This window comes from Microtus ochrogaster, unplaced genomic scaffold (genome assembly GCF_000317375.1).
Source record: "Microtus ochrogaster isolate Prairie Vole_2 unplaced genomic scaffold, MicOch1.0 UNK23, whole genome shotgun sequence".
Classification (NCBI taxonomy): Eukaryota; Metazoa; Chordata; class Mammalia; order Rodentia; family Cricetidae; genus Microtus; species Microtus ochrogaster.
In genome coordinates this window covers 979,007-992,054 of record NW_004949121.1, presented here as the reverse complement: position 1 = coordinate 992,054, position 13,048 = coordinate 979,007, and the positions used below count along the sequence as shown (strand labels likewise).

General features: G+C 42.9%; 1 protein-coding gene across 1 annotated transcript in view; it reads left to right on the top strand.

Moving 5' to 3' along the window:
* Positions 1-9,177: 9,177 nt before the first annotated feature.
* Positions 9,178-13,048, top strand: part of Tll1 (tolloid like 1) — a 185,737-nt gene continuing 181,866 nt past the window's right edge. Inside the window, exon 1 of the mRNA XM_005367745.2 lies at positions 9,178-9,928. Coding sequence (XP_005367802.1) covers positions 9,760-9,928 — 169 coding nt within the window. The 5' untranslated portion in view covers positions 9,178-9,759. The remainder of the gene's footprint in view (positions 9,929-13,048) is intronic.

Genomic DNA, 13,048 nt, shown 5'->3' with positions numbered 1-13,048 from the left:
AGAGAGAGAGAGAGAGAGAGAGAGAGAGAGAGAGAGAGAGAGAGAGAGAGGAGAGAAGGAGAAAGAGGGAGAGAGAGAGGGAGAAGAATGAGGGGTCGCAGCTCTCTGCCATTGTTCCCACCAGCATTTTAAAAATCAGACAATGGGCTTAGCGCCCCAAATGATGGCACTTCGTAGGAGTATTAGTGATTAGAAAGAACTAGTTATAACTTTTTACTGAATATATGCAAAGTAAACTAGAAAACGATGGAAACTGTCCAGAAATATCAGCATTTTCTCCCTAGCAGAAAAATTCAAACAACCACCACGCCCATCTGAAATAGCAAGATAATTGAGGATCAAAACCTTGGCTGAGTAATTAGCTCTTGACAGCTTCACTCTCTTGTGCTTGCTGGTGAAGCAGCCTGGGTAGGTGACTGGGGCTTTCCTGACTCTGGAGACAGAACCGCTGTGACGTCAGTGAACTGCTCTCCCGATGTGCTCCGCACGGTTTACCAGGCTTCTTTTCCATCTTGGGTTGTCAAACAGAGTAAATCTGAATGAAACCTTTTAGAAAGGCCAGGGAGAAACAAAGCATGAAGAAAATCATCCCTTCTGCGCAGGGGATGCTCTATCGTCTCTGGGGTTTACAGCTAGTGTTGCCTGAGAATAAACACTGTTTATCCACTCTAGGGGCCTGAAATGAATGTTAAAGTGCTCTGAAGATGAGAAGCGATAGTTCTATAAACAAGCACACTTTAGACATTCTGTATTGGCTTGGTTTTATAGTGCAAAATTGGTGTGTTAGTGGTTGGAAAAGCCACCCCCATATGAGTTACATTGCCTGAAGATGAAGGCCAAGGTTATTATTTATTGCCACCTAAAAGCCTAGAGCAGTTTACAAAACAAATCTGGCTGGGACCCAGAGCTAAGCCAGGAACATAATGGAGAGTTGAGAAATAGAGAAACTAGTGTCCAAGTGCAGCTGTGTATAATGAATAGAGTTAAATCAGTTATAAAATAACACGGTGATTTTACAATGCATCATAAAACACGAAGTCACACAATTTGTAAATACATAGCAAACGATTATGCAACGGCTTATTCCGGAGGCTGGTAAACAATGCTGGTTTCTAAATGAGCCTTCCTTTCAAGACACTTGTATTTGTTTACTAACGATTGCAAGTTGTTTGATTTGAGAAATCCAAGCTGTCAGAGATTTGCTTTGCAAAAGTAAATCAATAAAATAACCATAGAATCACTATTATTTGGACATTCATTATCTCTGAGCAGGAAATAGACAGGGGGATGGTATTCTGAAATGAATGAATGAATCTATTATGACTTTAAGCATTCTTAGATTTCAACCTTCACTCAGTATTCCTTTTAATCTGAAAAATAAAAACTTGCTTTTCACAATTGGTTCATAAGTGCTGATTAGAAATTTGCCTTCAGAGTCTGTATTGATTATTGGTGGCTTTGGGAAGAGGCATCATTTGAGAATAGTAAAATAAATGATGATCTCATAGCCATTGTGCTCTGACGTGCTGACTCTGCGCAGAGCGACTGGACTGCTTACTTCATTTGCATTTCACAGTGGCCATACAAGTTGTTACTGTTGATCTTAGATGTCTTATAAAGGTCTGTTGCTAAGTTTGCCCCATAAGGTGCTGGTGGGATGTAGTGAAACACAGGGGATATTTGTGAGAGAGGAATGCTGGTATCTTCAGCTCTCTTGATCCCAGTTCCTCAGCTTTTGGGCGAGTAAATTCCCTTCTTTTGTGCTATGTGCCATCACCATTAGCTTCAAAATAGCAAGCCATACCAATCAAAGACTGAAATTTCCAACGCTGTGAGCACAAGCAACCGTTTTCTCTTTACCATTTTACTGTCTCGGGTATTTCTAAGAGTGATGGAAATCTGATTACCTCAAGATTGAGCATTTTTATTTTAATGGTGGGAGGAATGAAATAAGAAAGAATAAGTGTTAAACATCCAACAAGGTAATAAGGGTTTAAGCAAGCTTTCTAATTCCAGACTCTATATTTTAATCTAAATATGCAGATTTTATGTTAAAATCTAGCTATGTTCTGATTCCTGAGGCCTCTAGGTACATTTTTTTATGTTTATCAGTGAAAACAAATTTGATTTTTATCCAGTATGTGCAGAATATCTTGTGGAACTGTCACCTGAAATGACGTGATTCCTATTCTTTATGGAACAAATATAAGGATTTAAATATAAGGCAGAATAGAGGAAATAGGGCACGAGGCAATACGCCATATTGAGGTTTAAAAGAAACATGAGCCTCAGTGTTGGCCAATGGCTGTTGGTATTGTCAGACATATTCTTCCATGATCAGTGTTTATAACAGAACTTCAGAGCCCAATAAATGACAACTGGAGGAGCCAGCAGAAGGTTAGTGTTTATAGGTGGAAGGAATGTGTTCAACAATTGCTTGTTCTTCTAATGATTATTCTCCATCTTCAAAATAAGACCACAAAAATTTTGGCAAATGATTGACATATAACTGGTCCGATGCAGTTTGTGTCTTTTGGTCTCTTAAAAGGATGAAACAATTTTTACTGAATTCTTATTGCATTGGAGCTATGTATAAAGTATTGGGAAGTTCACTGTCTGTATTTTATTTGTTGAAATAAGCAAAATGAAATAGATTCAGAAGCACAAGCCATCCGAGTCTCCCATAGTAAGGTAGTGAGAAAGGGCAATACCACAAACTCCTAAGGAATGTCTAAAAAAACCTCTCAGCTTAAAGGTCTTTGTTAAACCAGTATTAAAACTAGATACATATAATAAAAAACAAATTACCCAATAAAAAGGGGGCACAGATTTAAACATAATTCTCAGTAGAGAAAACTCAAATTGCTTGGTAAAAAGAATGCTCAACTTAGCAATCAGGAAAATGCAAGTCAAAATTACCCTGAAATTTCATCATTTTCATCTTATACCATGCATCAGAATGGCAAATATTAATATCATCAGTGACAGCTCTTGTTGATGATGATGTGGAACACTCCTTCATTGCTGGTGGCAGGGAAAACTTGTATAGGTACTATGGAAATTATTGTGGTCCCTCAGGAAGATGGGAACCAGGATCTACCTCAGATCTACCTATATCACACTTGAACATATGCCGAAAGGATTCTTCATCCTACTGGAGACACTTACTTGGATGTGTTCATGGAGTATTTACCCAACAGAAGAATGGATAAAGAAAATGTGGTACATTTATACAATTTAATACTCAGTCATTAAAAAATAAAAACATAAAATTCACAGGTAAACCAATGGGACTAGAAAAAAATTAATCCCAAATCCAAAAAGACAAATATAGTATGTATTTGTTTATAAATATTTGCTGTTAAGTCAATGATAACTGAGTTATAATTTGCAGTGGTTAGGTATAGATTAAGGGACTGGGGGGACAGGTAGCGCTATAGAATAGATTATGAATTGATGGGGTGTAGAAAGGAGGATCAGATTGGGAGGAGGATAGGAGGAGGATGAAGGGAATACAGGGAAAAACAGCTAAAATGAAGAATTATTTGAGGGTCAGCATGGAAACTGCAGTAGAAGTCTCCTGAAATAAATATACATATACAAAGGTGATTTAAATTAAATCTCCAAATAGTGTGTCAGTCAGAGCCCCAACTAGTCATCTCTTGTCACCAAGTGAAGTTTCTAGTGCCAGGACTGGGTTACATCTAATTGAGTTGTTGACCAAATCCCCAAACAACAGAGGCTGTTGCCAAGTCTATAGATTGCTCACCACAAGCTTACAGCAAGGCCCCATTGATGAAGAAAATACCTATACAACTCACCGAACATGGAGAAGCTGAACTGGTGCCTCTATAGAACCTTCACCCATACGTTCTATGGCCCTTGGTACAGGAAGGTACTCTGTATGATATCCCAGTAATAAACCCTCTGGTCAACAATGGTGGCTTGACTATGCTAGAGCAATGGTGGCACAAACCTTAAGGGAATAAACAACTAATATCTTATTTGACTTAAGGTTCATCCCATAAGATGGAGCCCATACCCGACATTGCTTGTGTGACCACGAACCCAAGACTAGATAGCCCAGGGACTTAGGATAAAATCAAATATTAATGTTAGTTAAAAAATAAATAAAACTTGCAATAAAATGACTCCTAATGATATTATGCTATTCTCACAGATCAATGCCTTACTCAGCCATCATTAGAGAAGCTTCCTCTTGTAGGAGATGGAAACAAATACAGAGATCCATATCCAGACATTATGCAGAGTCACAGGCCTGTGAACACTCAGCCCTAAATGAGATGTCACCATCAAATTCTTGTCGTAGGGTCTTGGGTAACCCAGTGAAAGATGGGGCAGAAAGAACCTTAGAGTCAGAGGGAATGGAGGACATGAAGCCCTCTAAGTCAGTGTGTTCACAGCTCATATGAACTCACAGAGACTGCACCAGGTCCTCTGTATATATCATAGCTTCCAGTTTAGAGTTTTTATGGGACTCTGCAAACGAGTGGGTCTCAGTTACTTATGTCTTCTCTTGGGCTCTTTTCCTTCTGGCTTGTTTGTTGTTTAATTTATATATCCAGTTCCAATGTGTTAGTTTTTGTTTTACCTTATTGTATTTTACTTTGTTTTATTATCATCCCTTAGAAGCCTGTTTGCTTTCAAAGAGACAGAAAGTGAATGGATCAGGATGGGAGGAGAGGTGGGGAGGAAACGGGAGAAATAGAGAGAGGGTGAACCATTATTAGGCTATATTATATGAGGAAAAAATCTATTTTCAATAAAAGAAAAAAAATTAGGGAAAACCAACCAACCAACCAACCAACGAACTAAATAAATAAACTAGTATGTAGAATGCAAATGTATTGCAGCATGAAATTTCTTTCTTTCTTTCTTTCTTTCTTTCTTTCTTTCTTTCTTTCTTTCTTTCTTTCTTAATTTCTTTCCTCCCTCCCTCCCTCCCTCCCTCCCTCCTTCCTTTCCTTTTCTTTCTACCCTAGGAAGAAGGTGCAAGCCTTTTCCTTAACAAATAAATCTTTCAGCCTGAAGTAAGTATTGCCATACGCTCCCTTCTTTCTCAGCTGACACTATATTGATGTCTGTCATTTGTTATCAGCGGTATGGGCAGATCTGGACTGAATGTAGGGTCTCACACGTTAGTTATAGTTGGAGAACTGGGCTATGGCTCAGTGGTAGACCATCCACCTGGCTTGCCTAAGGCTTCGGTTTTAATCTTCCAAAAAGAAGCCCTAAAAATGTATGGCCAAGAGTAAAATAAAACAAAACTTGAAGAGTTGGGGTCATTCTGTAATGGTGACATGTAAAATAATATGACATAAAAGTCGTAGTGTTGGGTCTGGACAGGTGGCTCGGCTTCCGTTAAGAGAACATGCTGCTCTTTCAGAGGACCCTGGTTCCATTCCCAGCACCCCCATGGGAATACCTCCAGTTCCTGGGGATCTGATATTCTCTTCTGGCCTTCTCAGCTACCAGGAATACATATGGTACACAGATAGACCTTCAAGAAAAACACTGATCACACAAAATGAAAACAAATACTTTTTTGAAGTAATGGTTTACAATTTTTAGGAAAGAAAATGTAGATGTTAAACTCTATAGAGGTTCAAAGAATTTTCTTCTCACAGAAAGGTACTTGACGGAAGTATATATAATTTCATCCAGAAGAAATATTAACACAAAACATTCTTTTTCTTAAATTTGAAGTAATATAAAATTGCCAATATTGCCTGTGTTTGATCCACAGCTATGACAGCTTCCTAGTAATCTGTCTTTATGGAAACTCCCTAGTTTAATGTGCTTTAATTCAGAGGAGAGAGTGGGAAGGAAACTCACATTTCATCCCATAATAAGGGTTGAAAATAAATTGTCCATCAAGTTTTCCTAGACATCATGCATTTTGCTGGAATTATATGTTCCATTTTCTTATTTTAAATGAGATGATTATTTTGTGGGTTATTTTTTTACAAGACACATGATGGCAATGTAGTCACATGTTACTTAATATCATAGTCACATTTAGCTTTTGACTGACTAGGTTATAAAATAGACACAACTAGTTGTCATTGCCTATACACTGAGTTTAGTTTTAACTAATAAAATATCAAAACAAATATGACCATTTCCTATGGAGTTCGCCTCTTTTGGGGGGGTCACTTTTACTATTGCAAGGGGCTAGGTACTGTTGCATTACCACGATGGTGGTCAAGGGCAGCCACCAGCTAGATGCCATGACAATGTCAGCAAGCTTTCCTGAAGAAATCGATTTCTCCTTTTCATCTTCCTGAAAAGATTGAATTCAGATATTGCACAATCCATAGATTCAGTTTCTCAGATTCAGCTTCTCAATCACAGTCTTATTCTTTCAAATTGATGACTTTACATGATAGGGACAAAAATCTGCTTTCATCCATAAAAATAAACAATGTTTAAACCTAGCTGACTTGTTACAAATAGAGCTAAGTCGAATATTTAAAACCTTAAAACTGAGCAGATGATTCGGTTGATAGAAGTATTTCCCATGGAAGTCTGAGGGCCTGAGTTCAATCCCCCAAACCCACATAAAAAGCTGGATGCTGACACATATCTGTAATTCAGCATTCCTGGAGCAGGCTAGGAGGCAGAGACCTGGGAATTTGTAGAACCTTGAGGGGCAGCTGAAGCAGCAGCTCAGGAGGTTGAGGAGACTCTGTCTACGTGGTGGACAGCCAGAACCTGGAAGGCAAGAAAGGACTCCTGAGAGTTGTCCTCTTACACACACACGGACACGGACACACAGACACAGACACACACACACACAAACACAAACACACACACACGGGCACACACTTCTGAAAGCTATCCTCTTACCTATCTACACAAACACACACACAACAAATAAATAATTACGTAAATAAATAAATAAAAATGTAAAATCAAAGCTCATTAGGATACGAGGCACCCAGGAGTGTTGCAACAAATACTCCCTAAAACCATTTTAGCCATAAATATACATTTCTCTACTAAGATCTGATGCTCTAATATGCTAACTACCAATTCTCTGGACTATAAGTACGTTATATTCTTTTAATGATTTTATTTCAGTTTTTGAGGCAGGGTCTCTTATATTGCAGGCTGGCCTTAAATGCCTTATCCCATTAAGGATGACCTTGAACTCCTGGTCCTCCACTAGGTTTACATTTGTTTTCTGGGATAATGAGGATCTGGCCCGGGGGGTTGTGCATGCTCCACCAACTGACTTAGACCCTTAGTCCAAATGTATAAAGATTTTAAACGGAACAGCGACAGATCTGTGCGGAAGAGCTAACAGACATCACTGTCTATTAATAAGAAGGCAGATGTCCTCATATGGTACCATTTTCTCTCCCAATAAATGACGAAACAAGCTTATTCTTGCCAAGGATGTGCACTCTAGGTACAGACTCTGAGAAACCAGTATGTGATAAATGTTTCTAGGCATTTGATGTGTCCAGGGCAGGAAATTCGGACACAGCCAGTAGTTCAAAAGCAAGGGTCTTCTAAAAAAATTTGCATTTCTGGTTCTAAGATGGGATATATAGGATACACGTTTTCTTTAGCCCTGCAGGAGCAACACCAGCATTAATTATACACACAGCTTTTCTGGTTGGGTTAAAAAATATTGCGCATGACTCAGCAAGAAATTTCAAAAGCAGTGTGTTCACCTCTATAATCAAACGTTTTTTTTTTTAAACCTGCAGTCTGCTCCCTATGACGGGGGCTTAGTTGATGTTTAAGAAAAGAGGCCTCCACTGTAGTGATCTTTGAGAAACTCCAGGTTTGCTAACAGGAAGCAGTCACTTTCCTAAACTCCGGGTCCCCCCATCTTTTTACTTCAAGGAGGAAGTCTTCAAGATTATCTGCTTGCTCTTCTGCAGTGAGCCTAAAATTCACCACATCTCCAAACCAAAGGCTGTCTCTCCCTATCCTAAGGGGTGTGTTGTGTTGTATATGTGTCTTGTGTTGTGTGTGTGTGTGTGTGTTGTGTATGGGGAGTGGGGGGCTCCTGGAGCCTTACAATGGCAACTTGGAACAGGAGCAGGTTCCTCAGATAAATATACAAAGGCCATGGAAGACTGGAAGTCCCAGCTAAAAGGACAGTAAAGGTTCTTGTTATAAAAGGAAAGCTCCTCTTGCCAGGCCCCCGGAAGCTTGGGGGTGGGGGCAAGTCGTCTCACCTATTTTGGAAACTACTTACAGATGTGGGGAAACCTCGGAATTGCTCACACCAGGGGTTTTTGCAGAGATTTCCTCTGACTCCCCCCCCCCTTCCCCAATTTCCCACAACCTGTGTTTGTCTTGAGTCGGCTGGGCTGATGGCTGACGTGCAGTTTACCTCAGCAATCCTGCCGCCGGCTCTTGCCCTGTTCTGAGGAGGAAGTCAAACAAGTGAAGCCTAAGGGTACTGGGAGGCGCTGGACATAGGCGCCAGAACTGTCAGAAAAATTGCGTGGCGAGTATTACTTCCAACTTCCCTTCCTGCGCCCACGTGAGCCCTCGCACCAGCCCATCAGCGAGGGCTTAGCGTTTCCTGCTGGTGTGATCTGGAACTCGATTTTTTTTTTTTTAAATTATTTTTTCCAGTTCTTAGTAAAACTTTGTTGGTCTGGAGACTGACTGACTTTTAACAGAACTCTCTTTTCTTACCTAAACAGAGGGGAATCAGATACTTCTCTTCCACTCTTGTAGGAAGGTTACAGAGCAGCAAGGCAAAGAAACACACACTGCCTGTTTATCTGGGGGTGGGGTGGGGGCAGGATGGGGAGATTTGCAGCTAAGTTGTCACGATCCCTCGCGCCACCCCCGGTCTGGCGCTGTGCATTGACACGTCTCTCATCTATTAATTGCTGTTCATGGAGGGCAGATGAGAAATACTTTAGTTTTTATCTTAGTAAAATAGAAATGGAAATGTCAGCGCGCTCCTGTCTGTTTGTTTGTATAAGGCTATCAAACGAAGTCAGAGAGGAGGCTGTGGCCCGGATCCTGACCCTGATTGTATGAATAAGTAAGCAGGATGCGAGTGATTGGGTTAGATGCTGCGAAGATTTTTTTTTTTTTCAAGTTAGGAAGAGGGTAAAAAGACAGCTTGGAGGGGGGAAAGAGGCACTCCACATCCTCACACCCCTCTACTCTCCCGCAGCCAGGAGCTTCCCTGGCTTCTGCAGGCTTTTAAGGTCTGGTGGCGTAGAAATGCCTGCCCCCCACCCCCTTCCTCGGTCTCCCCTTTCAGTTCAGAAGTGCTGATGTGCAGACCGGATTCATCTTCTCCGAGCGGCGGCGGCGGCGGCGGCGGGCACAGGAGGCTGCAGCTCGCGCTCGGCAGCGGGGTCCTGACAGCGGCGGGGGCGCGGCGCGGGAGCCCGAGCTCGGGTGGCAGCTGAGCCCTCGGTGCGCCTGTCGCCGCGGCCGCGATCGCGGGAAGTTCGGCCGCTGGAAGGACGACCTGGACCGAGCCGGCTTGGCTGCGGCTGCCCCGGGCCGAGCTCCTCACCTGCCCTCCGCCCACACGCGGGCCCCCAGCCAAGTCCCCCAGCTCCCGGGGGAGCCAGGCAGTGCTTGCCCTCTCTACCGTTCCGAAGGCACCCGCACGTCTCCGGACATCTGAACACTTAAGTCCTTCCTTGGAGCCTCCCAGTGGGGAGAAGAGCACTGTCCCTTGAGCCCCTTTGAACCACGAGGCCCACCGGGTCTGGTCCCCTCCTTTACCTCAGGGAGAGGAGGATGGATTTGCAAGTGCTCTCCCCGAGGCTGCCCCAGTGGTTAGTGGTCTTGGGTTTTGTTTTTTCCTGGGAACTGTGGGTCTGCACTAGCCTCGATTATGATTACACTTTTGATGGGAACGAAGAGGACAAAACGATGCCTATAGATTACAAGGACCCGTGCAAAGCCGGTAAGTGACTGTCTAAGTTGGGACCGCTGCGCGCCGCTGGGGACCGAGGTGCTGGAATCTCCTACTGGAAGCAGTGGGGAGCTCACCTGTTTCCTTCTCCCCCTCCCTAGCCCCTCCGCGGCTCGTCCTCTCTCCCCCTCCCTTTTCCTTCCCCTTCCCACCCTGCGTGGCCCAAGTTCCCTGGAGTTCTGTGCTAGTAGAATCGGATGCCAAGCACTAGTTTAAGGCAAATGTCCCGTCCCGGAGTTTTGGATCCCTCCCCCAACCACTGTGAAATTAAACAAGCCATAAACACAGCTGGCTTCTGTGGGTTTTAAATGCCAACACGCAGCGGGTTCAATGCATCAGGAGGGGACAAGACCTCCCCTGTTCCAGGACGCCGTTTTCCTGCGTCTGTTCAAGACCGAGTGGGCAGAGTTTTCCAAAAGGTGGGTGGGGTTGGCATTGCTACCTCCGGACACTTTCACTCTGTTTTACCGGGAGTTTTAAGTGTGAGCTTCAGGCCAGAAGGGTGTTGTGGCAACCTTAGAAGAACTCAATTCTAGATAATGTTCCAGGTTTTGGTTTTGGAGGATTTTTTTTCAATTTTAAAATAAATCTAGAAATATTTATACCAAGTTGCTATTCAAGCTTGTGTCTTCCTCCCTGGAAACAGTCTCTGGGCAACAGTGGGACTGGCACTGTCTGAAGCCCAGGGCTCTCCACGAGGGGTCCGGGAACACCCAGGTTTAGCCCTTCTCTTCCACTTGCCAAGCACCAGCAGGCATCTTCTGTCCAGCCTGTGGTGGGAGCTCCTCACACGCGGCTCATAGAGCCATGTGAGCTCAGGGACCCAGGGCTCTCAACACTGGCTGAAACACCATTCAGGGTCTGGGCATTCCCTGTCTTAGGTTCTGTTGGATTGTGGCTGAGGCAATCTCAGTTCATCGGGAACTCATGACTAACTTTGCGAAGGTTACTCTAGCACGCCAAAGTAACAAAGTGTCCTTGGGAAGCCAAAGGCAAGGTCTGTTCCAAGTCAAGAGGTGTGGCTTCCAGACAAGGGAGCGGAGAAAGGGTGATCCAGATAGGAAATAGATCTAAGCATATCCAGATTCCAAGACTGATTGGCAGGTCTGTGGTTGGATTTTCGACCTTTCCATAGGTAAGCAAACCCTCGTTAACCCTTCTCGAGCCTGAAGGAGACCTGTGTTCAGGAGAAGGAAACCGCTGGAAATTCCCTGGTTGGTTCTTACCTAGGATACATTGGCTCCAGTGTCAGATGCGCTCAAGCAGTCTGATCTCTCACTGTGAACATTATGTGCAGATTCTCGTTCGAAACTCAGAGTGGTTTCAGGGGACATCTGTCTTGAACTCAGAGTTCTGATTATGTGCTGTGTTAATAAATTCGCTCTTGTCACCGTTAAAACTGTTTCCCCGTGTTTCTGGGACTTGATGGTCTGGTCCAGGAAATTCTACTATAGCAGTGACTACATGCCAATGTAACTTTTGGTAGGCGGTTTGTAGTAATGTTACAACTTGGAAAGTGTGCATTTCTTGCTTGTATGGGTGAGGCTCCAAATTTATTACGTTGCTAGAGAATTGTCTATTGTGATGCCCTTTGTGTGAGTCACCCAGCTAGCAGGTGTCTGTACAGTGTGCTCCATCACACCTTAAGCATGGGTGCTTGTTTTTCTTTGCAAATAAATACAGAAAAAAAGGAAGAAAAGACAGCTTGAGTAATATTGATGTCTCATTTCCCCCCGCACTACAGAATTATTTTTAATATGAATTTTGGAATTAAAACAGAAAATAATAACTTAGACTTATTATTGTTCTTTTTTAACCCATTTATGACTATGTGTCTGTGCATGTCTGTCTGCAGATGTGGAGGAAGAAAGAATAGCCAGTGTAGAAGGCAAAGAAATATGAACAGGGTCTGGGGTCTCTTTTCAAGTGTTCTCTCTCACCTATAACATACGAAGATGAAAGGCTTTAACTGATCTCTCTGCCTGGAGAGTGATAAAATTTGTCTCTTTTATTAGTACTGTATAAGACAAACAAAAGTTAAAATAACCACGGAGAACATGAACACATGAACGTGACCCAAGCAAATTGGGTGAAAAATAAGTTGCTTGAATATAAAAGAGCTACAGATCCGTTGGGAAAGACAGCCATACAACATCAAGAGGTCTTTCCAGTCTAGGACACCTTTACTCTCTCTTCCAGTGGGTTCCAGAGTCTGGTCTGGGATGGAGAATTGAGTCTTTTCTGGATGTTGCGAACATACATCCTGATATTCAAATATTCCTTTCACTGTAGAGTGGCTTGATAGAACAGTGACAAACAGCTTTAAGGTTTTGAAAATTTCTCTCTCTCTCTCTCTCTCTCTTTTTTTTTTTTTTTTTAGACAGGGTTTATCTGTGTAGCCATGGCTGTCCTGAAACTCACTCTGTAGACCAGGCTGGCCTCAAACTCAGAGATCCACCTGTCTCTGTCTCCCAAGTGCTGGAATCAAAAGCATGTACCACCACCACCCAGCTGAAACCCATTATTATGCATAATTGATACTTATTTTAAAAATATAATATAGCATGAATATATACAAAAATATCTAGAAATGCAGACTAACTAGTAGTGACAGAAGAGGAGAGGGTATGGAGTTAAGGGTTGGGAGAAGAAGCTAAGGAAGACACAATGAGGCTGCAGAGATTGTCCCACTTCAGACCCAAGCATACTGTTGATGTCAAGTGTCCTCCAAGGCCCCTTGGATGCATTGGGTCCCCCTAACCCTGTGACAGGGAGGGAAGAGGGCAGCGAAACAGCCCAAGAGTGAAACACTGTTTCCTCAAGAACAGCTGGAAGGTGACCCATTTCCAACAGAGGTTACTAGTGTTCACCCCATGGTATGAAAGTGCTGGCTGGGTAGAATGGCGCAGGCCTTTGATCCCAGCACTCGGGAGGCAGAGGAAGGCAGATCTCTGTGAGTTTGAGGCCAGCCTGGTCTACAGACTGAGCTCCAGAACAGCCAGGGCTACATTAAAATTGAACCTGGGAATTGAACCCAGGTCCTCTGAAAGAACAGTCAGTGCTCTTAGCCGCTGAGCCATGTCTTTAACCCCCATCCTTTTTTTTTTTTTT